Here is a 27,562-nt window from a genome sequence, read left to right on the forward strand (position 1 = left end):
TTATTTCAAATCAAAGACTTGCAATACCGTAGAAAACAAAAGTTCAAAACACCACGACAAAGTAAGAAAAGAAAAAGGAAAGAAGAAATATGAAACCCAACAACGGAAGCAATATACATGGATCAAGAGACCTTTCAAGGAAATCGTGGTTTGATAAATTCAGCCTCTATGCCCCCTTCTTGCCTTCCTCCTCCATTTTGGTTGCCTCCTTCCAAAAGTTTTCACAAACCATTCATGTTTCCATGCGGTCAAGCAATACCCAGTAGAAATTCCAATCACTAGTCCGCTTCCATATCCCATTAATACAATTTTCCAATCAAATCCACTTGATGAACCTTGTTTAGGGGTTGATGGAGCTGGTGGTGACGCCTCAGAATTTCCACATGCCCTTCACAAAGGACTTCCACACAATCCCGGGTTCCCATCAAAGGAAGTATCTGGAAATGTTGCAAATTGTTTTCCTTGTGGTATAGGCCCTGTGAGATGATTATGAGACACATTGAAGTATGCAAGGAAAGTGAGCTGCACTAGCTGCTGAGGTATCTCTCTTGATAGCTTGTTCTGAGAAAGGTCCAAGGCCTCCAGCAGGGTCAAGTTTGCTAAGGATGTGGGGATAGGGCCTGTAAGAGCATTATTGGAAAGATTAAGTGCTTGAATTCCCTTGCGATCCCCAATGGATTCCGGAATCTCTCCATAGAATTTGTTGCTTGAAAGATCAATGACTGTTAAGATGTCGGGGGTCTTCTCATATTCCCTTCTCAAGCCTTTGTTCACTATTGTCATTGAGACAGTGTAAGCACTTTTCCATGAATATTGTGGGCCTTCAAATTCTACATCTGCTTGGATGTATTTCAAATGATCTGCATCCACAATTCTCATGGCATCCCAATTTCGGAAGTATTCTGAAGGCAAATTACCTGTAAAATGATTGTGAGAGAGGTCAATGATGTGCAGCTTGGAAAACTCAAATTTGGTTTCGGGCCTCCCTATTGCCCCATGAAATAGGTTGGATCGCAGAATGAGAACCTGCAACCTCGGGAGAGATCCCAACCAGGAAGGGAAATTATCATTGATCATATTGTTTCCAAGAACAAGCTCCTCAACCATGATGCAATTGGCTAGTGATCTAAATATTTGCCCTTGTAATTGATTCCCACTTAAGTCAATCATCCGCAAACTGCTTGTGTTGGTGCATATTTGAGGAATGGCACCATGCAAGTTGTTGCCTCTGAGATTGAGTACAAACAGTGAAGAGCTAAGGTTGGTCAAGCATTGAGGAATCCCGCCACTGAAGTTGTTATCAGACAAATCAAGTGACCTAAGAGAAGTCAGGTTGCAGATCAATGGTGGAATTTCTCCTGTAAGTTTATTTCCAGAGACTGAATAGATATAGGTTGACGGTGGGGGAACTGGGAGTGATCCTTGCAGCATGTTAGATGCAAGGTCTAAAATGCGCATCTTCGACCACCTGAGAACAGCTGGGAGTAGGTCAAAGCCTGTAAGAAGGTTTTGACGAAGGGCCAGAATCTCTAGGGTTTCTTTGCTCATGTTCCATAGCCACTTTGGAATTGGACCATGAATTTTGTTATCACAAGGAAGAGCAACTCCAATTCATCTTGGTTCTGCAGGAAATCAGGAATTTGGGTTAAGTTGCATGAATTCAGTCCTAAAAGCCTAAATTTAGGGAAGGTTGCATTGGTACTGGCGTGACTGAGCAATGATAACCTATTGTAGGATAATTGGAACTTGGTGAGATCTTTGAGCTTAGATAACATGTGGAGTTCAACTGTTCCAGTCAAGTAATTGGAATGTAGATAAAGAGATTGAAGATTTACTAGTTCAAATAATGAACTTGGGATAGGACCTTCTAATTTGTTTTCCTCAAGATATAATTCAGTCAGTCGGGTGAGGTTCATGAGCCAAGACGGGATCTGACCAATCAATTGATTCCTTGAAAGACTCAAAATAGTTAGTTCACTCATGTTTACAAGAGAGGATGGGATTTCTCCAGTTAAATTCAACTGGTCGAGATACAAATAAGTGAGTTTTGTATGCTTACCAAGCCAAGCAAGGGTTCCGACATTGAAATCATTCGATGAAAGGTCTAAGTGAGTTGGGTAAGATTTGCCATGAAAGAAGGAATTTGACCACTAAAAGAGTTATTTGACAGGTCTAAATAAGATAACTGGGAAAGGTGAGCAAGTGGAGATGGGAACAATCCTGTGAAATTGCACTAGCTGATGTCCAATTCAGTCAAAGAACCAAGGCTCCCAATAGAAGCTGGTAACTCACCATAAAAACTTGTACCAGCAAGAAACAACATTTTTAAGGGACTGGTTTCCTGAAATTCAGGTAAATAACCAATCAGATCTGGATTGTACCTCACACTAAGATACTGTAGGCTTGGTAACTGAAAATTTTTCATTGGGAATTCACCGTGCAATCCACAATTTCTGAGAAAGAGAGATGTCAGTGAAGATAAACTTGCCAACTCACGAGGTATTGTTGAAAAAATGTTCACCTGACTGAGATGAAGCTTCTTTAAGTGGGTTAAGTTCTGAACCAGATTTCTCAAGCCAGGCTTTCGGAGCTGCAACATTGGGTTTGCCGAAAGATCAAGGAAAACCAATTTGGACAGTGCTAAGAGTTCCGATGGGATTTGGCCAGACAATCTAGAATAAGAGAGTTCGAGACTCCTAAGCCTTGAAAGCTGACCAACACCAAATGGGATCACAGAGTAATTGAAATGATTATCAGAGAGGTCAAGCCTCCGGAGATGAACAAGACTGAAGAGGGTGCTGCTGGAGTTGATAGAACCATAGAGACAACTACTGGCAAGGTGAAGGCCGATTACATGACCAGTCTCCCTGTCACACTCAACACCATCCCACGAGCAACAATCACTTTCTTCTCCTTCTCCTTCTCCATGGGATTTCCACGTTGCAACTTCTGGATAAGCAGAAGGATCATCAGAGGCATACTCATCAATCAAAAAGCTTTGCTTGAACTGAAGCAAAGCAGAGCTCTCACTATCATGGCACAGTGGCTGCCGCATAGAAGAAGAAGAGTTAGCCACCATTAGATAAAAAGATGTGAGTAAAAGGAGAAAGCGCATGAACATGAAGAGATACAAAGTTGAGCCCATATTTTCTATGGATAATAAGAAAGCAAATGGGAGTGATGAGGGATCACAGGCAGGATCCCTAGTCTTATATGGTAACGAGTAATGTGCATTGACAGCAACCCAGTAGGCCAGTCTGCCCATAAATTTTAAACTGATTCAGAATTTGCCCCTCCATGAGTCCCAGTTACTAATATTAAAAATCTCACTCACAAGTCAAGTCGTTTCTGTAGGCTTAGGGGTGGCATTAAGTAAAATTTCCATTTGCATTGACTTAAGCAAACTGCCTGCCTCTTCAATTGTTGACTATAAAGAAGCTCTGGTGGAGCCCAAATCCCCATTAGTGATGAGACCAGGTAATTATTATCTTCGAGTATGAAAAACTTTTCACAAAATTTAAATGGAATTTAATTTAATATTAATATAAAATTGAAATTACAAATCTTTTTACACAATAAAAGAAATTATTTTTACAAATGACATTTTTTTTTTTTCTAAAAATTGTTTGGAATCAAGATACTGTTTTGGACTTTTTATTTTCTATTTTTAAAAACAAAAAAAAAATGATACTAACTCCTATATAAAATAGAACAATTCTTTGAGGCTTAAAGAGAAAATGGCTTTTAAAATTGGTTCAAAATTTAAGATACTAAAAACAACCTTATTACATCAAATTTTAACTGTTTCAGAATTTGCCCCTCCATGTCCTTGTTACTAATAAAAATCTCCATTTATTATATGATAATGACATACATTGGCTTAAGCTGATGAACAACCTCTCTTCGATTGGTGACTTAACAGAAGCTCTAGTGGGACTTTTTTCAATAGTATAGTAATTTAAAAAAGTTATACTTAAATTATTGTAGTAGAAGAAGTTATTACAAATATATGGTAGTTTTTGCCACCTAGGAGAGAAGGTGAATGAATAAATTTTTTTTAAACCAAAATCATCTTTTCAATGCCACCTAGGAGAGAGGAGATAGGAGAGAGGAGAGAGGGTGAACGGATAAATTTTTTTTTAAACCAAAATAATCTTTTCAAATTTCAAAAGACGATTTTAAAAAAATTTCAAAAGGGAAATCGTCTCTTCAAGAGACGAGTTTCCATGAAAAAAAATATATATTTTTTTTTTAAAAAAATCCCAAATTAAAAAAAAAAATTCCTTGAGGAACTCGTGAAGAGACCCTCAAGGGAACTCGTCTCTTGAAAAGACGAGTTCAAAAAAAATTCTCAAATTATAAAAAAATAAAAATAAAAAAAAAATTCCTCAAGGGAACTCGTCTCTTGAAGAGACGAGTTCCCATGAAAAAAATTTCCCAAATTAAAAAAAAAAAAAAAAAAAAAACAATTCCTCAAGGGAACTCGTCTCTTCAAGAGACGAGTTCCCATGAAAAAAAAATATTTTAAAAAAAAATCCCAAATTAAAAAAGGAAAAAAAAAAAACAATTCCTCAAGGTAACTCGTCTCTTAAAAAAAATATTTTTATATATATTTTTAAAAAAAATTCCCAAATTATATTTAAAAAAAACAATTCCTCAAGGGAAATTGCGAGTATCTGACGAGCCAAGCTATTTGGGGAATCTGAATCGTTGGTCACGAATGTTATCCGGATAAGCGTTACAGCATGATCCGGACATGTCTGCCCGGGGAAGTTGAAGCGTCCTCCTCTCCCATTCGGCGACATGCGCCGGGTGTGAGATATCTGGAGAAGGTGGAACGTGGGCCGGACATAATTCCGGATGTGAGATATCCGGAGAAGGTGGAACATCAGCCGGACAGAATTCCGGATGTGAGATATCCGGGTGGAATAAGTGAGAATTTCCATCGGGGTGGAATGAGTGAGAATTTCCATCCGGGTGGAATGAGCAATGTCATGGCTCGTTGAAGCTGAACCTGACGAGTGGGAACAACAGGCCCAGGCCATAGGCACCTTGACATGGCTTGGGCTTGTGGGATCCTCCCTAAAAATTGTCGCGTGGCTCCCTCTCTTTTGGACACGTAGACGGCCCCTTGCGACACATGTCATCGCTCATTCCACCCGGATATCTCACATCCGGAATTCTTCTCCGCCGACATTCCACCCAGATATCTCACATCCGGAATTCTTCTCCGTCGACATTCCAGCCGGATATCTCACAGCCGCAATTCTATCCGGCCGACGTTCCGCCTTCTCCGGATATCTCACATCCGGATCCGACCGACGTTCCACCTTCTCCGAATATCTCACATATATAAACTCTGAGGAGGCTCTCAGGGAGGTAAGCCATAAGTCATAAGTCATAAGAGATAAAGAACAAGGGATAAACATCCTGCTAAGGGATAAACGTCCTTGAGGAAAATCACGGAGCAACACTCCCAAAGGAAAACCCTATTTTCCAACAGCTTCCAAAATACTAACTTAATCATCAGACTACATGCCACTTGCATTGTTAGTACCATCTCATTACTCAACAATACAACAAGTTTCAAGAAGAAAAAGAGAGAAAAATCAAACAACAGCAAAATAAAAAGAAAAGAAAAATGGAAAAAGAAATAGGGTTGTACAAGAAATAGATATGGATTTAAATCTCTCAAGAAAACCATGGTCGGATTATTTAAAGCATGTTTGATTTTTAAGACATTTTTTATTCTTTAAAACAAAAACAAAAAAAAAAAAGAGGGAAAACATGTTTTAGAATCAAAAAAAAAAAAAAAAAGATTTATAATCTTAAAAACAAAAAGTAATTTATTTTTGAAAAACTACTTGTAGTTATTTTCAATTGCTTTTTAATACTATCTTAAAAAAATAAGTATACAAATATAAAGTGATCCATAGTCTTATATAGTAATGAGTAATGTGCATTGACAGCAACCCAATAGGCCAGTCTACCCATAAATTTTAAACTATTTCAGAATTTGCCCCTCCATGAATCTCTATTACTAATATTAAAAATCTCGCTCACAAGTCAAGTCGTCTCCGTAGGCTTAGGGGTGGTATTAAGCAAAATCTCTGTTTATTAAATGACCTGCATTGACTTTAGCTAATGAACTGTCTCTCTCTTTAATCGGTGACTTGATAGAAGCTCTGGCGGAGCCAAATTTCCATTAGTGATGAGACCGGGTAAAGTTCATTCGGAAGAGTGAAAGGACACCCACAAGGTGCAGTGATACTGATAGCTATCTAGAATAAGCCCCTTGCCAAGTCTTGGTCACCACAAAAAATCCCACTACCACGTCCAAGTCTCCGTAAGCTGAGGAGCTTCAAGCAACACTTCACACCACATCGTTTTAGAATGCTGGGTTCAAAAACGAACCAACCTATCTTCATTTGGAGTCATGCTCACTCTTTTTCCAAGCTCAAGCAGCAAACGTGAAGAGAACGATAGAAGTACCATGTTTAAAGGTCAAGACATTTACGCTCAGAATTGATCCAACCATTAATCCATGATGTTTCATGTGTATGCTCATACTTTTTGTTTTCTTCTGTTGAGTGAAGTCTTCTCTCTCTGCGTGTTTAACGAGGGATGTAATAATGTATCCATTTTTCCACACCATGTCATTGTCAAGCTCTAAGGGAGGACCACAGGTCAACACATTTATGCTCATAATTGATCCAACTGTTAATCCATGATGTTTCATGTGTATGCTCATACTTTTTTATTTTTTTGTTGTTTAGTCAAGTTTTCTCTCTTTGTGTGTTTAATTTGGAATGGAATAATGTATCCATTATTCCACACCATGCCATTGTCAAGCTCTAAGGGAGGACCAAAGGTCTAGACACGTGCAAAAGACCAATCTAATGGCCAGACATCCCTTTGGAATTCTAACACATAAATGGAGGTATACCTGTTTAGAGTTTCTGGTTCAATGTCCTGATCCATGGTGTATATATGGTCTATTCTACTATTGAAAGCAAAGCAAATCTATACTTTTCATAGGATTTTTCTTACTAATTTCATCTCTTTTTCCTAAAATTGATGGGCAACCACATAAATAGATCATTTCACAATGAATCAAGAATAGTAACTAGATTATTAAAGAAATAAAAAGTTAGAAGATAAAATTAACATGATGAGATATCGATGTAAATTAAAATTATGAGATTGATATGGAGAATGATAACAATTTTATAATTCTTCAAGTGAGGTTTTCGTGTGAAAAGTGTTTCTAGAAACAATTTTATAGAACGGTTTATGAAAATTGTTGTTCTCTAAAACAAAAGTATGTCTAGGACTTGAAAAAATATTCGTAATTATTCTCTATATTTATATAATGTTTTTTCAACATAACAATCAGAAAACAACGGAAAATAAGTAAATCAATTTTTTTTATATGTATAAAGATTAAATAATTTAAAAATATATAAATTTCTAATTAATTTTAATTATATTTTCTTTTATTTTATATTTTTAATGTAAAATCAAATATACAAAAAATTATTTTCATTAACATTTTCTTTCTTTTTTTTGTAGTTTCCGGAACCAAACATAGTTTTAATAAGAAAATATCATCAACACTTTGAAATACCTTTTTAACCTATACCCACATGTAATATAATATGTAGCATAAACTCCATTGAAGAGTAAAACTTAATTGAACTAAACACAAATTCTTTCTAAAGCAATATTAAACATCATCACGAGTGTAGTAGATGCTTAGAGTTTATACTTTATTTGGGTCATGTAATGTTCGGGGCAAAATACAATTAAATTTTTAGACAAAGAGTATGTACTAGCATTTAAGATAGTAATTGTGTACATAAAATTAAAAAAAAAAAAAAAAAAGGAAGAAGTTTATTTACATATGTTAAAAAGAGTGAATTGCCCTTATTTTTTATTTCATTTTAAATAAAATACTTTAACCAAGTTCTTTTTCGATAAAATAATTTGTACATTATTGAAATATTAATATCCATATTTTATCATTATTTCTTAATACAAAAAACACCATTCATATTTTACTAAATATTATTGATAAAATTGTTTTGTTAATTTTCCACAAAATTTAAATAGAATTTAATTTAATATTAATATAAAATCGAAATGAAAATCCTTTTACCTTTTACAGTTGACACACCCTTTTTTTTCTCTCTAAAAATTGTTTGCAATCAATCAAGCTATGCAGTTTTTATTTTCCATTTTTAAAAACAAAAAGATACTAACTTGAGTTTTTGACTCACCTTCACCACAGTTTTTCTTTTATAGAACCCTTATTTTCAAGGTTTCATCCTATTCTAAAATGGTTTTGCTTTATTTCAACATATATTTAAAATTTGATGTTAAATTGTCATTGAACTAAAACTTAGAAGTAAGTTATAGAAAACAAATGAAAACATACAAAATACTTTCGAAAACCTTTTCCTCAAAACAATTGAGCATTTAATAACTTCAAAAAAACAAAATTGTTTTCAAAAACATCTACAAACAAGCTTTTAACTTTTCAGTTTATAACCATGCATATGTAAACCCTTTTCTGCTCATTATCGCAAGGGCTTTTCCCCAGCCATGCATGAGAAAACACAAGAGAATAGAACTCCATTCTCCATTTCTCTAAACGAACTTCATCACCCCTTTGGCTTCCTTAATAAAAATCTCAGCTATCATCCAGGCTTAATGGTGCCCAAAATCTCAGAATCAGCTGTCAAATCCCGGGGAAAAACACCCTTTAATTTCAGTATTGAAGGCCATACACCCATACAATTAATTATAATTCCAGTTTTTACATAAATAAAAGGACAAGACAAATTTTAAAAAAAAAAAATCCACCAAAACCAAATACAAGACCTACTGGCTTCATAGCAACTAAACGTCAAATTCCAGGATAGGCACAGGCACAGGACCAATTTGACGCAGGGGAAGGGCTAGTTTCCAACACTAAGCTAAACCGCCTACAATCCATAACCGACATTTAGTAAAGCTCAAAAATGAACCCAAATGGACAACAAAAACTCAATTTGCAGCAGCTGCAGTAGCATAAGATTAAGGCTGCAAGTTGGAGGGACGCGAAGGTGTAGCAGCAGAGATGACTCGCTGAGAATCAGGTAGGTTGGCAGCAACTGATAGAAGCCAGCCGTGCAAAACTGAGTTCCAGGAGAAGGTTGTCTGTGGTTGGCAAAAGAAGAGCTACTCCTCAAAGGGTGGGCATTAAATAGCAGTGGCTGGGGGCAGCAGCATCCAATGGATGATCTTTTCAGTTATTGTTATCTTCTTCCCTACCAAGTTGGTTGTTCTCAATGGTCCTATCCATTACGAGGACCTTCATTACAGAGCTCATTCCATGTTCGTTCAACAGTTTTGAACCATTAGAGAGATATAAATTTAAACAGAACTAACAACCTCATATTCAATATTTTGAAGGTTCTTCATTGAACCCCGCATCTATAGCCAACAAAGGCAGTGAAGGTGATCATATGATAAAATTGTTTCCCAGACATAAATAGATAAGTCTTGCTAAACTTATCTTCGACTAGTTCACATTAAAATGAATTTGCCCTGTATACAAGTTTCCACACTTCAACTAGGTCATAAGGTTTGTGTTTGAAAAGAGTTGGTTTGGTATTTACTCTCATAAATGAAATGGTCCAACCCAAGGCATGGCGGCTGAGTTCCAAAGCAAAATGCTCAATTCAACTATAAATTCTCCAGTAAATTAGACGTTTAGAAAGGACAGGCTAGAGGAATTCTATAGCAAATTAGAATTTCAGAAACAATGTCCTACACATCCATGCAATTAAAGTACTCTATTAGTGCCACCTGAAAATGCAAGCATAAGGCTACATTGCAAGCTAACTCCACATATTTCACCACTCTTGGGTCAATTTCTGAAAGAAGGGATAGAATTCAATTGAGCAGCACTCACCTGAAAATATCAACCTACCTTATAGCAGCAATTTGGAGATTATCCACTTGCCTCTAGAAAAACATTCACACAATTTAAATCAATCCCAAGCTTAAGAATAAAAACCCCTCCATGTAGCAGAAGTAGATAAAGGAGAAAAAGGGGTCTTGCTCAGAGAAGTGAACAACCTACCTCTTAAGTCTCCAGTTAAAGAACAATCCGGGTGAATGGAATATAATAAAACCCCTCAGACCATAATTTAAGGTACATTAAATGCTCAGTGCTGAAGTTATCTCAGTATGGACGCGAACGATTTCCACCATGATGATGTCTATCTGGACCAGAACCTGCATTGTCCCTGTAATTGTCTCTGCGCCGGTCCCCACCACCATAGCCACCTCTACCACCACCCCTGTAGCACAAAGATTAACCATTCATACAGCATCTAAAAATCATTGGACAATTTCTCAGGAAACCATCAAGCAGTATAAAAAACAAGAAAGCGTGTTCCCCCATTTTTTACTATATGGACACTTCTAGCAGAGAACAAAAGACTATCATTTATCTAAAGTATATGCAAATCAATAAAGAAAAGAAAAGTCAAGACTTCAGAAGATGAACCTTAAACTCAGAGATGAAAGCAATGGTCCAGATCTATACCATCAAAAAACACAGATCCGAATGTTTTGGATTTTCAAGTAAAAACATACTGAGAAATATATACTTGACCTTGACACATGACCTCAAAGACAAACAACAGTATAGGAAAGAAATAGCACAACTATTCATTGGGATAGTAGAAGAGTGTCCTACAATAAAAATGCTGAAGGGGGCAATTCAATTTGGCCCTCGCTAAGAAACCAAACCAGGCCAAAAGTTTAATATAGGAAGAAAAGTCTTAGCCTCACTTTGAAGATGACAAAGAATCCAGTCAGATATGTGCACATCAAACCAATGGCCAATTAACCTCACTAAACAAACATGCACTGATGGGCAGGCACCATCCAACCAGTTCAAATAGGCAAAATAGTTAAAGATGGAAACAGCTGAATGCAATGGACAACCCACACTAAGAATGCTGCTTCCATTCAGAACAGGAGAGGCCAGAGGTCCCATGCATTTTCATTTTCAAAAAAACTTTTATTCCCTACCCAAATCAACATTGTAACTGCTCAAGCTCAATCCCAAAATTTTCCATCTTGACTCATCAAATCTTGGAAATTTATGTCCAAGAACATCAAAAATCACATATAAAGATCAAATTAAGTCCTCACAAAGGAGCAGGGATCACACCAAGAATGCAAGAGAACCTATGATGGTTATTTGTTCATCAGGTACCAAACAAACACATGAAATAGATACTTGGGGGAATAGTCTCATATTGTTGGGCATTGTTTTAATATAGTTCTTATGTGCCGATAAATAAAGGCAAGAAGTGTTGATCTTTAGAGCTACCACTCAAGCAAAAGAGGTAAGTACTACTACTACTCTTTAGAGGCCCATAACTCCTTACATAGGATATACATCACATGGGAAGGGAATATGGTGTGAAGACACTGAGTTTGAAATCCAGTTTGGGGACTTTAGAAGATAAGGTCAAAATTGCTGCCTGCTTGATAGCTCAGGAGTGCTCATCTAGTCAAGACAGCATGTAGCCAACCCTAACCAGAAAACTACCTATTTGGCTCTAGCCCAATCAATTCATGGTAGGTGTGAGTTTATATGTGGTTCATAAAGAAATATGCAAAATTATTCACAGATACATATTGATATTTGTAACTAATTTCCAAACCCAAGTCAGCACAGAACTTCCAAGATAATTTGAGCACGGTTTGGTTGTCGTATCCATCCTTTTCATATTGCTATATTCATGGTTTCTATATTATTCTATAAAATGAATAGGTTTTCGAGATCAAAGAAAAAGATTATTTCAACTACTGAATTAACCGTCTTTCTCACAATCCCTAACCTGACAAAAGTCATTGAATCCTGATAATCTTCCAATTTAAATAATCAAACAAAATAAGCAACAATATTTTATCGGGTGGATCAGATGAAATTAGTTTTCCCTCATATTGAGATAACCTCTGTCAAGTCACTAAATGATCTCTAATCCTTTGTATTCCATGATCCCAAAGAATATTGGGCTCCAAAATCACATAGAAGATGTAAGCCATGAAACTTGAGAGGCCAGCAACTGGTAGTATGCAAAACTAATCAAGAATAACCACTAAAGCCTGACCATTCGACCTCCAAACTAATCACAGCCCAAATGGAACTACTTAAGAATTGAGAGTTCATAAATATAAAGGAACTTAAAGGTTTTCCATCTCAAGCAATAGGGAAGACATGTGGTATCCACATTCTAGGTGGTAAAGCTTCAATCTATTATTAGGTAGCAACAAACCCATAGACAAATGGAAACATTCAACTCTATAAATGCATCTGCTAAAGCATACAAGCAGCAAAAGGAGAAAACAGTATGCTTATTACAAATGGCCCCAAAAGACCCCAAACCAGTCCTTGGAAGGCCCACGCTAATTAACAAAGAGAAGGTATATTAAATGATGTGGTTGAAGGAGGAGGGCTTCAAGGATAAGTTGCAGGCTTAGTGGGAGAGTCTCAATTTCAGTGGATCTGCTAGTTTTGTTATGGCTGTTAAGCTGAAAGCCTTTACTGAGAGACTAGAACAGGAATGTCTTTGGTAAAGTTGAAGTTAACAAGGCTTTGGCTTTGAATCAGGTGGACTTTTGAGACAAAGTAGAGGCAGCTCAGCCACTTGCTGTTCATGAGTTGGAAGCTACGAGAGGTGCAAAGGAGGATTTTAAAAAGTGGGTTCTCCTAGAAGAAATTTCTTAAGAGGCAAAAATCAAGGGAATTGTGACTGAAAGAGAGGGATAGAAACACTAGATTTTTCCACAAGATGACTAATGCGCACAGGAGGAGTTTGATGGCTCCGGTTAAAATCAATGGTACTTGGTTGATAGAGGATAATTAGATCAAAGGAATGGTGAATGAGTTTAAGTTTCTGTTGTCTACTGCAAGAGGGTGGAGGTCCAGTATTAGTGGTCTGTCTTTTGCAAGGTTGGAGGCTGTTGAAAGAGCTAGGCTGGAGGAGCCTTTTTCTGAGCTAGAGGTTTTCGAGGCTCTTAAGGACTTTAGTGGAGACAAAGCGCCAGGGCCTAATGGTTTTTCTATGGCTTTCTGGCAATCCTCATGGGGGTTAGTGAAGGAGGAGGTCATGGCGTTTTTCAGGGAGTTTCATGACCAAAACTGTTTTGTCACAAGTTTGAATGCAACTTTCCTACTTTTGATCCTAAAAAAAGGGGGTGCAGAATATTTAAGGGATTTCAGGCCAATCAGGTTGGTGGGAGGATTATACAAGTGGTTAGCTAAAGTGTTAGTCAATTGGTTAAAGCTGATAGTGGGTAAGGTGGTTTCCAAGGCCCAAAATGCCTTTGAGGGTAGACAAATCGTAGATGTCGCCCTTGTTGCTAATGACGTCATAGATTCGATTTTGAAGAGCAATGAGGGGGCGGTGTTGTGCAAGCTTGATATAGAGAAGGCGTATGATCATATGGACTGATCCTTTCTTTTAGTTATGGGTGTGATGGGTTTTGGGGAGAAATGACTCCGATGGATGCAATGGTGCATCTCTATAGCTAGTTTTTCCGTTTTGATTAACGGGACTTCCTTAGGCTTCTTCCAAAGTTCTAGGGGTTTAAGAAAAGGGGGCCCACTCTCACCGTACTTATTTGTGATTGCTATCACTTAGCTGCCTTCTAAGGAGAGCTATAAATCCCAATTTTTTGTCAGCTTGTAAGGTGAGGGGTAGAGGTGGCGAAGGGGCTCACGTGTCCCATTTATTGTTCGTCGATGACACGTTGGTTTTCTGTGGGGCTTCTCAAGATCAGATGACGTATTTAAGTTGGACTCTAATGTGGTTTAACATCATTTCGGGGTTGAGAATTAATTTGGATAAAAGTGAGTTAATCTCAGTGGGATGTGTGGAAAACGTGGAGGCTTAGGCTGCAAAACTTGGTTGTAGGGTTGGGAGTCTCCCCTCCTCTTATTTGGGATTACCTTTGGGAGCTCCTTTTAAGTCTGTGGCTATCTGGGATAGAGTGAAGGAGAGGTTTCGAAAGACATTGGCAATGTGGAAAAGACAATACATCTCCAAAGGAGGGAGGCTCACTTTGATTCAGAGTACTTTGGTTAGCTTGCCCATTTATTTCATGTATGTGCTTACTTTACCTAGGATGGTCAGATTGAGGTTAGAACAAATTCAAAGGGATTTTTTGTAGGGAGGTGGGGCTCTTGAATGGAAACCTCATCTTGTAAGATGGGCACTTGTTTGCTTAGACAAAAGAAAAGGGGGTTTGGGATGAAGTGTCTTTCTTCTCTTAATAAGGCGTTTTTATGCAAATAGAGTTAGGGGTTTGAAAATGAGAGAGGGGGACTTTTGGAATCAAGTGATTAGGGGAAAATGTGGGGAGGAGCAAGGGGGTTGGTGTTCCAAGGAATTGAGGGATGGATATGGTGTGGGGCTGTGGAAAGCAACTAGGAGGGAGTGGCATGTTGTAAGCAGTAAATTCTCCTTTGTGGTGAGCAATGGTTAGAGGGTGAAATTTTAGAAGGATAGATGATGTGGAGATTCACCTTTGTGTGTTGTTTTTCCTACTTTATTTGTTCTAGTTGCTTCCAAGGACACCTAGCTAAAAAATGTGTGGAGTTTCACTGAGGGAGGGGGGAGTTGGAGCCCGCATTTTTCTAGACCCTTCAATGATTGGGAGATGGAGGAGGTGCATAGATTTTTATTAGGCCTTAATGGAAAGAGTGTTTAGTGGGATTTGAATCAGGCCCTTCAATCTCTTTCCCATCGAATGTCATTTGGAAATCATGTATGCAGCCCAAAATGAGTTTTTTTGAGTGGGAAGCCACTTAGGGAAAGGCTCTTACATTGGACCAACTTCTAAAAAGAGGATGGCCTTTAGCAAATAGATGCTACCTTTGCCAAATGCATGAGGAATCGATAGATCATATCCTCCTCCACTGTGCCAAGACAAGGACTCTTTGGGCGTTGACTTTCACTCTCTTTGGGGTGCAGTGGGTGCTGTCAGCCTCTATTAAGATGACGCTCTTGGGTTGGAACGGGTCCTTTGTGGGAAAAAAGAGAAGAGAAGTTTAGAGAGCATGCCCTTAATGTATTTTTTGGACGGTTTGGAAGGCAAGGAACAAAATTGCGTTTAAAATTGATGTGTTGTCCATTCAAAGACTTAAGAGTTCTTTTGTTTATTTTCTTTAGTCAAGGACAAAATTGTTCATAAAAGATGGTTTTTTTGGCTCCTCCACTTTTGAAGGCTGTTTTTCGTCCCAGTTGGGGAGGGGTGCATCTCTTCTATATCTTTTGAACCGTTATTTTAGTGTCTCTTTTCAATACGGTTTCTTCTCTTTTACTTATAAAAAAATAAATAAATAATGAGTACCCTCCAATCCAACTACCACAAATAAGCCACGCAAGCTTGATATGAGTTCTTAACTATTGAAACATCATTAACCACAAGGGACCAAATCCATTATCGGTATCCTATACACAAAAGGCTTAAAATTGTTAAAAACATCATTGACCACAAGGATCTAATCTATTTTGTTTCTTGTTTTTATTTTTTTTCTTACAAGTATAGAGTAGTATATATATAAAAAGAGGCATCAAAATAGCAACCCAAAGTATACAAGATAAATACAACCACCCCCACACAACTGAAATAAAAAAAAATAAAAATAAAAAATAAAAAACCTGCCAAAATGGAGGTACAAAAACATTCTCACCCTTATCGAGAGCCCAACCAATCAATGAAACCAATTAGCGTCGAAGGATCATCATTTGTAAACAACTTAGTTTTGAAGGATCGTCCTTTACAAACAACTTAGTTTCCAACCAAAAAAACAAACAAAAGAACATTTTAGTCTTTGGATGGAAAGCACGTCATCGTAGAAAGCAATTCTATTTTTTGCCTTCCAAACCATCCAAAAGATGCATAAAGGGCCTACTCTCCAAACTTCCTTTCTCTTTTTGTCCACAAAGGACCCATCCCAACCCAAAAGTGTTAACCTAACCGAAGAAGGAAGCACACAAGAGACCCCAAAAATAGTAAAGAACACCTCCCATCAAGCCCTTGTTTTAACACAATGGAGAAGGATGTCATCTATAGATTCTTCATGCATTTGGCATGGATAACATCTATTCGCTATGGACCATCCTCTTTTCTGAATTTGGTTCAAGGTTAGAGATTTTCCCCACGTTGCTCACATAGCAAAGAAGCTCACCTTGGGCTGCACCCAAGGCTTCCAAATGATTTTCATTGGGAAAGATACTAGAGAACTCGACTCTAAGAATTTATAGAGAGACCTAACGGAGAACTTGCCACTCTTTCTCCCATTCCAAAGCACCCTATCATCCCCATCCCTCTGCACTCTCTTCCCATTCAGACACAACAAGAACCTCTCCACTTCATCCACCTCCTAATCATTTAAGGGTTTAGAGAAGAGAGGGCTCCAACTCCCCCCTCCATGAAAGAAACTCCAAACATCTTTTACCTAAGTGTCCTTGGAAACCGCTAAAGCATATAAAGTGGGAAAGGAATCACACAAAGGTATGGCCTGCATCACTTATCCTTCCAAAATTTCACCCTCCACCCATCACCCACACAAAGGAAAGTCTGCTGCTAACAAGGTGTCAATCCTTCTTAATTGTTTTCCACAACCCTACACCATACACGTCCCTTACTTCCTGAGAACACCATCCCCTCATTCCTCCCCATACTTCCCCCTAATCACTTGGTTCCAAAAGGTCCCTCTCTCATTCGCAAACCGTCAACTCCATTTACAAAGAAGAGCCTTGTTGAGAGTAGAAAGGCACTTAACCCCCGATCCCCATTTTCTTTTATTTAAGCAAATGGTTGCCCTCCTTACAAGATGAGGTTTCCGCTCAATAGCCCCACCTCCTCACAAAAAATCCCTCTTAATCTATTGTAGCCTCAACTTGACCATCCTGGGTATGGAAAGCAAATGTGAAATAAATAGACAAGCTAGCCAGAGTGCTTCGTATCAAGGTGATCCTCCCCTCCCTTAGAAATGTATTATCTCTTCCACATAACCAACCTTTTCCAAAACCTCTCCCCCACTCCATTCGAAGTAGCCACAAATTTAAAAGAAGCACCCAACAACAACCCCAAGTAAGAGGAAGGGAGGCTTCCAACCTTACAACCAAGCTCTGCAACCAAGTCCTCCACATTATCCATAGATCCCACTGGAATTAACTCACTTTTATCCAAATTAATTCTCAAGTCCGAAATGGCCTCAAACCACATAAGTAACCAGCATAAATACATCATTTGATCCTAAGAAATCTCACAAAATACAAGTATATCATTTGTGAACAATAAGTGGGAAACCTAAATCCCTTCACCACCTCTACCTCTCACCTGCAAGTCAACAAAAAACCCTCATTCACTTTTCTCCTTAGGAGGCAACCAAGTGCCTCCATTGCAATCACAAATCAATAGGGCAAGAGAGGATCTCTCTACCTTAGACCCCAAGAGATTGGAAAAAACCTAAGGAGGTTCCATTAACCAAAATGGAGAAACTAATTATGGATATACACCACTTAATTATGGAGAAACTAATTATGAGACAATGAAATGCTCCAATAAACAATTCTCTAAATCTTTGGAAATGGCTTCAATACGAATTGGCAAAAACCAATCGTTCAAGGCTCTCATGTTGATGAATTCTAGGGGAAAGTCAACTTGTGGTGCACCAATGGGCTTATCTCAAGGTGGGAGGATTCCTTAACAGCTGGTCAACTATGGATATCAAGTTTCTCAAAAACTCCCAACAGTTGAAAAGGTAGAACCACCTATGAATAGAAGGTTTCCCAAAAAAATATCCCCAAAAGGCAAAACCATCTACGGATAGTTGATTTCCAAAAAATTCTACAAAAACTGAGCTAGAACCATCTGGTTTTGGCTCGTCCTATTTGGGTGAGTACTACTTTGTTTCATGTCCTCAACACTCGACAGGTTATCCAATCTAGAGGATATTAACTTGAAGTGGGGCTCCAATCAAGCATTCACAATTTCCTTGTGTTTCTTTACTAATTATAACTATTCATGCCATTCAACCTTGCAGAAACACACTACGGAAGTAAAAAAAAATAAAGGAGGTGAAGTAAAGGCGAACAATTTCTCTGGAAAGTCCAACCAATGTCTATAGGTTGGGCTCCCTTCCCCTATCAAAGGAGAAACTATTCAATAAACAAATCTCACAATTCTCCAAAAAGATCTAGCTTACAAAAAAATAGAGGACACAGTCTATGACCATACATTCAACAATAATATGCTTCAAATATTACAAATAGAAAAGGGAAAAGATGTTGTCCCCATAAATATGCTAGTAATTAGCACAAATCTCTCTAGAAAGTCCAACCAATGTCTATAGGTTGAGCTCCCTTCCCCTATCAAAGGAGAAACTAATCAATAAACAAAGCTAACGATTCTCCAAAAAGATCCAGCCTATGCCACAATAGAGGACACAGTCTATGACCATACATTCAACAATAATATGCTTCAAATATTGCAAATAGAAAAGGGAATATGCATTCTCTATCACAAGGTGCTGTCTCCATAAATATGCTAGTAACAGTTAGATATAGAAAGCACTCAACAAAGGAAATTAGCACATAGAAGGCAGTAGAACTACAAGAGGAGAAAACAGCCATTGCAGAACAGTAAGAACAGACTTTACATTCATGCATATTAGCATCACTAGCGGGTATGATAACCACAATTGCTAAACCCTTATCAACAAAATAGCATCTGAAAGTTGCTCATTAGATAGTGGGATGTGATCTAAACATCTTGACTGGTTCTAGAAGTCACTAAATATTTGGGATAGAAAGAAACAATCCAATATTCATTTAGCACAACTCAAATCAAATTTGCAACTTAAACAAGAGAGATCAAGGTAACTCAAAGAGAGAGCACAAGGATGGGGGAGATACCCATGGCCAAAAGCAGGTGGAGCCCTTGGTGCAGACTTCTCTGCCATTGCAACATTGATTTTATAGCCCCTCATTTCATAATCTGATGGACAAGACAGAATAAGCATACAAAGAAAGTATGACAAACTAAATAAGAGAAAAGTTGATTGAAACATACTGTTATAAAAACCACCAGCAGAATGCGCAGCAGAAGGATCCTCATAAGACAAACATGCATCGCCTTTGTTGTTTCCACCTTCATCAGTGTATATTTTTATATTCCATGGCCATTGATCCTTATAACCTCGCTTCTGCTTAATTCTTCCAACCTGAATGATGACAGTAGCATATACAAATTAACAAACTACCACTAAATAGAAAATGCAAAAGGTATGCACTAGTTATTAAAATTTCCTTTACCACAAAAACGTATCATAGCTGACCAAAGAAGAAATGTAATATATAGCCTAAGCATTGTAATACATAAAGTCCAATCCTAATGGTATTTAGTTGCATAAATTAAATAATACATGGAAACCTATTTACTAGCACCCTCCCAAATAACAGTAGCATGCCTCTTCCCAGTAGGAAAAATTAAATAATATAATCTTACACAGATGAACTATAGGAAACTCAAGCACCACTGGAATATGCATAAGAAAGAGCAAATAGGTGCAAGTGCTATCAACTTTAAAATTGCATTGTAATCTATGTGCATTTAATTAGAAAAGAAAGAAAATAAATTTTACTTGTCCAATGCCACCAAAAAGCTCTCTCAATTCATCAACAGTCACATCCGGTGGCAAATTTGATATGTAAATTCTTGAATTATCACAAGAATCCCCACAATTTTCATCGCATTGCTTCACCTTAACAGGGGCCTCAGTAGTACTGCCTCCACCTCCACCTCCACCTCCACCCCCAGCATAACCACCTCCCTGTTGTCTGGGACCACCAAATCCACCATCATATCCACCAGCAGGTGGACCAGCCCGACCACCACCTCTTGTATCACCTAGACCATCATAACCACTCGCAGGGCCGCCATATGATGGGGGATACGATGTAGGCCCACCAGTGTAGCTTGTTGGTGGAGGAACAGCCTCTCCACCATAATTAGTGTTTCCACCAAAAGAATTTGGAGGAGGATAATATCCAGCAGACCCACCACCATAAGATTGGGGTGCAGCTGGAGGAACTTGTCCAAAACCACCATCTCCACCCCCACCTCTTGCCTGATTACCACCATAAGAACCCCCTCTACTACCACCCTCATAATTACCACCTCTATTGCCTCCACTGCCACCCTCATAATTACCACCTCTTCCCCCTCGATTACCACCAAATCCCCCACCACTTCCTCCTCTGTTATAGCCGCCGCCACCACCACGATCGCTGCCTGCACCAGCAGGAGAGGGTGCACCGCATTTGTTACACTCAACTCTTCTTGCAAAGTTCAGATTCCCGCAGCTACACCCAAATGCCCAATTTCAGTAACAACTCCATCAAAAAGTGAAATCAAAAGGAAAGCCCTTGATACTATGTGATACACCATATGAGAATAGGAAAAAGAAATTCAACATGAAACAGATCTTAAAGGGAAAAAATTTACCTTGGATTGGGGCAAAGCCAATCCCCATCTCTGCCGCTTCCTCCCCGGCCACCTCCCCTTCCACCGCCGCCACCACCTCGGCCGCCACGATCCCCTCCTTGGTATCCTCCGCCACCTCCACCTCCTGAAAAGCAAAGACGAAATTTTGGAAGGAAAAACGAAAGTGAATGACCCTAGTTATACTGAGGAAAGAACAGAAAAGAATTAGAAAACTGAGCGGTACTCCGACAATAAAAAAAAAACCAAATCAACTAAGCCGAATTGTTGTACTAAACTAAGATAAGCACGTTATTATTTTCCCGTCTCTTAAATAAAGAAACAATAAAAAAATTGGATGACTAGGGAGAACAAAAAAGATTGAAGTACCTCGATTCTGTGAATTACCCCCATATCCTCCTCCACCACCTCCTCTGCCCCCACCGCCACCGTACCCTCCACCCCGTCCACCACCTCCGCCACCACTATTACCCCCATAACCTCCCCCACCGCCTCCGCCACCATATCCTCCTCCTCCGTATCCACCGCCACCGCCGTAGCCTCCGGAGGAGGGAGGCTGACCCGATTCGTCGCCGTCGTGACCGTACACACCAGACATGTTCTCTAGGGTTTTCCTTAGGGCTTGTTTTTCTAGAGAGAAATAGAGAGAGAAAGGACCTAGGGTTTGACTTATAAAGGCCTCCGCCAGCCCAGACTTCCCTTTGTTTTCAACTTTTCCAGCCAAACAGTTCCCTAATATGAAAATTTTGGGTAATGATCCACTGTGTCTCGGTATAGCGTTGCTCATATGCAACAAATTTTTATTTTAAAAAAATAAAAAGAAATTATGAAATTAATGAATTATGCAATGAAAGTAATTCCCAACTCATATATCTTTTTTATTTAAAATTTTTATGTTTTAAGTATTTAATTTAATTATTATTAAAAAATTAGTAAAATTATTTAGAGAGAGTTTTTAAAAAGAGATTTATAATTTAAGATTATTCCTTTTTTCTTTCATTCTATGATATGAGGAGTTTAAGTAAATAAAAGGTAAATTTAAATGTGATAAATTATTTAAAATTTTATTTCTCTTATTTTCTTTTCTAGAATAAGAAATAAAAATCAAGAATGTATAAATTTATAACATTTTTTATTTTCATAATAAATTAAAAAGTCTTTTGAAAGAATCATGAACCAGTACTAGTGTTTCCCTGCAAAAACCCCATTCTAAGTAAGAGATTCTAAAGATTTTGAATTTGAATTTGAAATTATCTAAATAATTAAGAATTAAATCAAATATAGGTAAACAAGTGTGCTCAAGAAAGGGAGAGGTTTTTCCCATCCAAGGATTAAAACACCCACAATATTTTTTATACTTTTATGGATGTTTTATGAAAAATAATACAGAAATTAGAAAAAAAAAAAAAAAGAGGATGGCTTCACAGGATGCTAATAGATTGAGATGGTACTTTCTACTCTGGAAATTTTCAGTGAACAGCTAAATCCCATTACAAATGGGAACAATCACAGAGCTTTGAAGTGAACAAGGGGTGGAACCTCAAAGTCATTCCATTCCCCCCTCTCTTTTCCATCTAAAAATAGAGCAAACAAAACTTGAACAGTTGAACCTTGCACAACCCCAGAAGACATCCACAACAGGAGGCTTTTTGATGAAAATGACTGAAAGAACTCTTACTGGAATTGTTGTATGATGTTAAAACTGGGAAAAACATACCAAAATGGTTGCTGCTGCCAAGAGCATTTGGTGGAGAAGATGAAGCGGATGAAGCGAGGATGAATGAGAAGTGTGGAGCTGAATAGAAAATCTGCATTTCTCCATTGATGGGTCGACAGTAGTGATCAAACCCAACCCGCCAAAGTCACAGCTAGCTGCTTGTTGATTATGTTGCTGGTAGTAGCTGTTGAATGAATAAGATATGCTTGCGGGCCAACTGATGTTGAAACAGGAGCTGCCAGGAGATAGAGCAGTGCAGTCTGCGACTGAGCATGCCTCTGATGCACTAGCAGTTGCGTTGGACAAGTCTCGGTTGTTGTTCACAACACACCATCTGGAAGGAAGGTAGTTGACGTTCTGTGCATTTACTAGGTTTCTTGATCCCTGGCCTAGGTCTACATGGTACTTAGCTTGGCCGTCAAAGGTGAACAGACCCCAATGCCTTTCAAAATTTCCTGCGGCTATGCTTCTTTGATCCTCATCTAAGAGGGAAAAGATGTATGTTTCAGTTGGTGGAACTCGAGGCCTCAGTGGGGTTCCTGATTTGCTCTGGAGGTGCCTTATGAGGCCTTTCATGAAGGTCTCTGCTACGGATGAGGTAGCATTGGCTGCTCCATCAGTAGGCCAACCAATCTGCCCAACAACAATATCCATTTCCGGATATCCAACTGTTGATAATGCAGTAACCACAGTATCATAGATCAAGTCAAAGCTATTTTTGTAGGTTCTGTGGCTGTCACTGTGAGGATGTGCGGTTTCTTTGAAGATGGAGAAGTCGAGGGATATGTTCTTGTTCTGGTGGAGACTCAGGAAAGGTGAGATGTTCACAAAGAAAGGCGAGTGATGCTTGTTGAGAAATGTGAGGAGGTGGCTCATGGTTTTGTTGAGATCAGACCTGAAATGCCCTTTTGAGGGCAGGTTGGATTCTGACTGGATGGTATCAGAACTGAAAGGAACCACGACCTTCACCTCGCTTGCCAAGTTTGCCCTGATCAAGGCTGTCTGGATGTTTGTTGCTGCTCCAATTACAAATGGATGAAACTGGTCACCATAACTTTGCAGGAATGGCTCATCTCCGACAGCAACATACCTGTAAACAGTTCACTTAGTTGGTACAGGGTGAATGAAAAGGAGATACCCAAACCAAATCAATCAAGTTATCAAAACAATAAAAACAAATAAAGAATGGATGGTTGTGCAGCTTATAGCCTATGAAACTCCCAAAAGGATTCATTTATTGGTTTGATATAACTCACAGAGATATAACTTAACGTACGAAGAGAAGGATTATTTCCTCCAGCTTTGAGTTCAGTGCTACTCTCATAAACAACTGCTCTTACTAGATTTTTTTTTTTTTTTTGATAGGTAAAACAAAGAGTATATTTTAAAGGAAATGCCCAAACGGCGTCCCAAACTAGTTGTTCCTATGCTTGGAGCTAATATCAAGTATAGGCTAATCTTCGACAAAATAGAGTCTGCCAGAAGCTCAATGTTATATTAGATTTATCTTACAAATCAATAACAGAATAAACTCACTGTCCAGGGAAATGACTATAAAAGAGGAGACACAGGAGCTCAATTATAAGATTCCAACCCCAAAGAAACTGCACTCCTATGAAATGAAAAGCCTATCAATAAATGGTTTTTCCTTTTTCTTGCCATGGAGAGGGTGAGTTTGGTGGGGATTTTGAGTGGGTTAACCAAACCTACATACTGTAAAAAAGAAGTCATCAAAAGACACTTCACTATGACTCACGGGATTAGATTCATTTGTCACAGTGGCAAACAAGTCTACATCACTGATATTGCCAGAGTGCAGCTCCAGGGCTAACATAATGCTAAACTGAAGCCCAGATAAACCTGACCAAATAAATATACATAAATGCCCCCAATAACTTATTAAACAAACAGTTTGATATGTCTCATACATCAGCAGTTCCATTCATAGCTTCCAAACCAGGCATCCTTTCAAGAAGTAAACATCCCTAAAAATGTCAACTACTATATCCCAGCCATTAAAGAATTTTAAGACCTTTGCTAAGCCTGAATAGATCAGTAAAACCTTTTTATAAAGAATAAACCCACTTGCACAAATACACTATCCTTCATGCTCACCATAAACCCATTCAAAATGCTGCCGGTTAGAATGCATGATGATCGTTTTCATTGCCTATCCCAAAAAATAAATGAATAAATAATATATCATTTTTCATTAACAGCATGGAGCACATGAGCAATGTTTGAGAAAGGAGTTCTTGATGCAAAAAAATCCAAGAAAAGAAGAATCTTGGATCCCAGAATGCCTACAATCAGTGGATATCTGCATGTAATGGCTTTATAAGTGTGGCACAGTAGAAAAGGAATAAGAGAATTACAGGCATTTTGCTCAATATCTGCAGCAACAGGCACACCCATCCTCTCAAAATTGATTTTTATGCGACTATTCTTATGAAACAAAACAAGAACAAATTGTGAGTGGCTTATTACCTTCACAATTCATCTACATACATAGAGGTAGTTCATTCCCTTCTGATTGGGTTAACCACTCAATCCTCCTCAACTATCACCTAAGCATGCACCAGATTTACTCGGCATTTGAGTGAAACAGCAATATGATGACACCCAGAAACTGGTATCAAGCCCATTTCTTGAAAATAAGCAAGTCATTTACAGATTTAAAAGGGATATGCTGCAAGAAAACCCTTAAAAGTAGCTGCATTCATCAAGTGGACTAGGACTTTGAACTTAGGGCTTCTAGAGGAGAATATAGAAGTAGGTTTAGGCATGGAACAGGGGTTAAATTTGCCATGGTTTAAGGTAGGGCTTGAAATGAAAGGAAAATCTTGCTGAAATTTCTAGATGGCAATGGAATCTCAGAATTTTAGTGTTCAGGTAGCCGGTAAGAACAGATTTAGAGTTTAATTTAAACAGTAGGGTGCTTGGAAAAAAATAGGGGTAATGAGCATCTCGGCTTAGAATTTTTTTTTTTTTGAGAAGTAGGCATCTCGGCTTAGAATTAATGGTGCCATAGCAGCAACCAAAGTAAAACATAATCTCATCATTGATGGGTGGGAAAATCCACATATTGTTTCTATTCATTAACTTACTGAATTGTTTCTAAAGTTGTCGCTTACATAGAAGCACAATGTCACAAAATCTCTCTACTATAAAAGGGGACTACCAAATAAATTGCCAAATAGAACTCAGATTAAAGAAGCTGCAACCAAACTACAAACCAAAAACCTTTTATAAGGCCTCGTTCCAAATCCTACTCCTCAAAGTGCATAAGAAAGCCTAATCTTCAAAAGCAATAGGAGTGAAACTGAACTAACATTCTAGCCAACCAAAATACAAAACCAACCAAGTAGTTATCTACATTCCAAAGCCCAAATCATGTAAACAAAACCTCGAGTACAAGAATCCCGTAACCAGCAACATCTTCTTGTTTCCATAAAGAACAACTCTGTTTGGTTGCCAAGAAAATGTAGGAAACAGAAATGAATTTGAAGTTTTGATGTTTTACATCTTCCTCATTTGAAACCCAATTAACCAAAAAAACCCCTTCAATAGAGCTCAAACACAACTCTGTGGCCTAAGTTGTTTTCTTTAATCTTTCTAGAAATCAAAACAACAATAACCACAGAACCCAAACTCCCCATTTCCTTCAGTTTCCTTCATTTTCCTACTTTTTTCTCAGCAACCAAACGAAGAGGAAAAACACACCAAACAATACTCAGAAACCGAGACCCCGATACAATCAAACCAGAAATGAAAAAACACAAACCCACAAGAGAAAAACAGAAAATATACTCGATTCGAACTCCACTGCCTCTGCCACTACTGGAGACGTATCGGGTGACATTATCATGGACCCAGCTCTCCGCAGCTTTCTTGGAAGAGTTCAAGCTCCTGAGCATGGAATTGGGAATCCCAACAGTGACAGCAATTTTAGAACCAGAAAGAGCTTGAAGAACAAGTGGGTCAGCGTCAAAAAGCTTCACTCTGGCGATGTTGTTGTTCTTCAAGAGCTCCACCACCCTGGGCGGTGGGAGAGGGTGGGAAGCGGCGGTGCCCCAGTTGAGGCCAATGGCAGTAGCCCTAGTGGTGGAGGAGGATATGCAGAGGAGCAGGATCAGACAAAGATTTGGAGGCATTGTTTTTGGGGGCAGAAACAGGGTGTGGTCAGCTTGAGAATTTTGTTGAGGGTTTGTGTTTCTTGCTTTGTTGTTTGTGGGGTATGAACCACCTGGATCACACTTGGGTGTCCTATCGAGTTTGGACATTCCAAATGAATTGTTTCAAGTTGTTTGAAAGTTTTTAGATTAAGATTGCATTTAAGATTACATTTGCAGTGTTTTCTAATAAAAGTGTTTTCAGTGATTCTAGGCCCTGATTTATGAAACACTTTTCCAAAGTAATTTTTAAAAAATATTTTATGATGTTATAGGGAACAAAAATTTCTTAAGAGACAAAAACTTGTTTTTAATATTTTTAAAATAAATTTTATATTTAATATTTTATTTTTAGTCCTTTTTTATATTTATATAATTATTTTTTAAAATATAAAAAAAAAATAAATGAAAACGATTATAAGACATTCTTAAAACCATCATATTTTATATTTTTAAAATAAAAAATAAAAAATAATTATCTTGTTACCAAACGTAATTTTATATATTTTTCTATAAAAACAAAAACCTATTTAAAAAATAAAATTACCAAATATAATCTAATTTTTCTAAAAGTACTTTTGAGCGAATTCTTTATCATGTATTTTTAAAAAATTTTGAAGTATTTTTTTTTCCATTTTTTAAAAATGCTTTGCAAGATAAAAAAAAAAAACATTTGACTCAAATTCTTTTAGATTACTTTGTCATTTAGATTCAACAAATTTCTTGCAATTTCCTTTTCAATTGTGAAAACAATTGCACAAAAAAAATAAGAGGCTCTTTCTTTGTTAAACACAAACCTAGGCGTGGGAATGCCTAACCAAAAAAAAATAATCTCATATTGGTCTATTATACCAAAAATAATAATAATAATTTTTATATGCAAGATAAAATAAGTTAAATAATTTTTAAAAATAAAAAATAAATTATTAAAATTAAATTTATTTTTTAATTTCTTTTATTTTTCCTTTTATTATTATTTGTTATTCTTGGCAATTTTTATGATAAATTGATAATTTGATATAATATCAAAGTTTTGATTTTATTTTTTAATATATTGGTTTTTAAAATATTGAAGGAAAATGTTAGA

The 27,562-nt window shown here is 37.7% G+C and overlaps 2 protein-coding genes and 1 pseudogene across 4 annotated transcripts; all 3 read right to left on the reverse strand.

Annotated features, from left to right (window-relative positions):
- LOC100853881 (receptor-like protein 7) lies at positions 1-3,296 on the reverse strand (annotated as a pseudogene).
- Positions 3,297-9,700: 6,404 nt separating this feature from the next.
- On the reverse strand, positions 9,701-21,289 carry LOC100261263 (transcription initiation factor TFIID subunit 15b). 3 transcript variants are annotated; one of them, XR_787021.3, is made up of 7 exons: positions 20,956-21,289; positions 20,590-20,713; positions 19,727-20,447; positions 19,156-19,306; positions 18,999-19,080; positions 10,130-10,349; positions 9,701-10,011 (listed from the first exon to the last, which is right to left on the reverse strand). XR_787021.3 is itself a non-coding variant. In XM_059740996.1 (6 exons), exons 1-6 carry the CDS (start codon positions 21,182-21,184, stop codon positions 10,232-10,234), a joined length of 1,407 nt encoding a protein of 468 aa, XP_059596979.1. In that variant the 5' UTR covers positions 21,185-21,289; the 3' UTR covers positions 9,701-10,231. The 3 variants fall into 3 exon arrangements, 2 of the variants coding, with proteins under 2 accessions (XP_059596979.1, XP_010657456.1); XM_059740996.1 differs by having other exon boundaries at positions 9,701-10,349; positions 20,974-21,289; XM_010659154.3 differs by having other exon boundaries at positions 9,701-10,349.
- Positions 21,290-21,881: 592 nt separating this feature from the next.
- LOC100266686 (glucan endo-1,3-beta-glucosidase 9) lies at positions 21,882-26,640 on the reverse strand. The gene is made up of 2 exons (XM_010659157.3): positions 26,114-26,640; positions 21,882-23,393 (listed from the first exon to the last, which is right to left on the reverse strand). The coding sequence occupies exons 1-2, from the start codon at positions 26,584-26,586 to the stop codon at positions 22,283-22,285; spliced, it is 1,584 nt and encodes a 527-aa protein (XP_010657459.1). The 5' UTR covers positions 26,587-26,640; the 3' UTR covers positions 21,882-22,282.
- Positions 26,641-27,562: the final 922 nt, after the last annotated feature.

This window comes from Vitis vinifera, chromosome 12, assembly GCF_030704535.1.
Source record: "Vitis vinifera cultivar Pinot Noir 40024 chromosome 12, ASM3070453v1".
NCBI lineage: Eukaryota > Viridiplantae > Streptophyta > Magnoliopsida > Vitales > Vitaceae > Vitis > Vitis vinifera.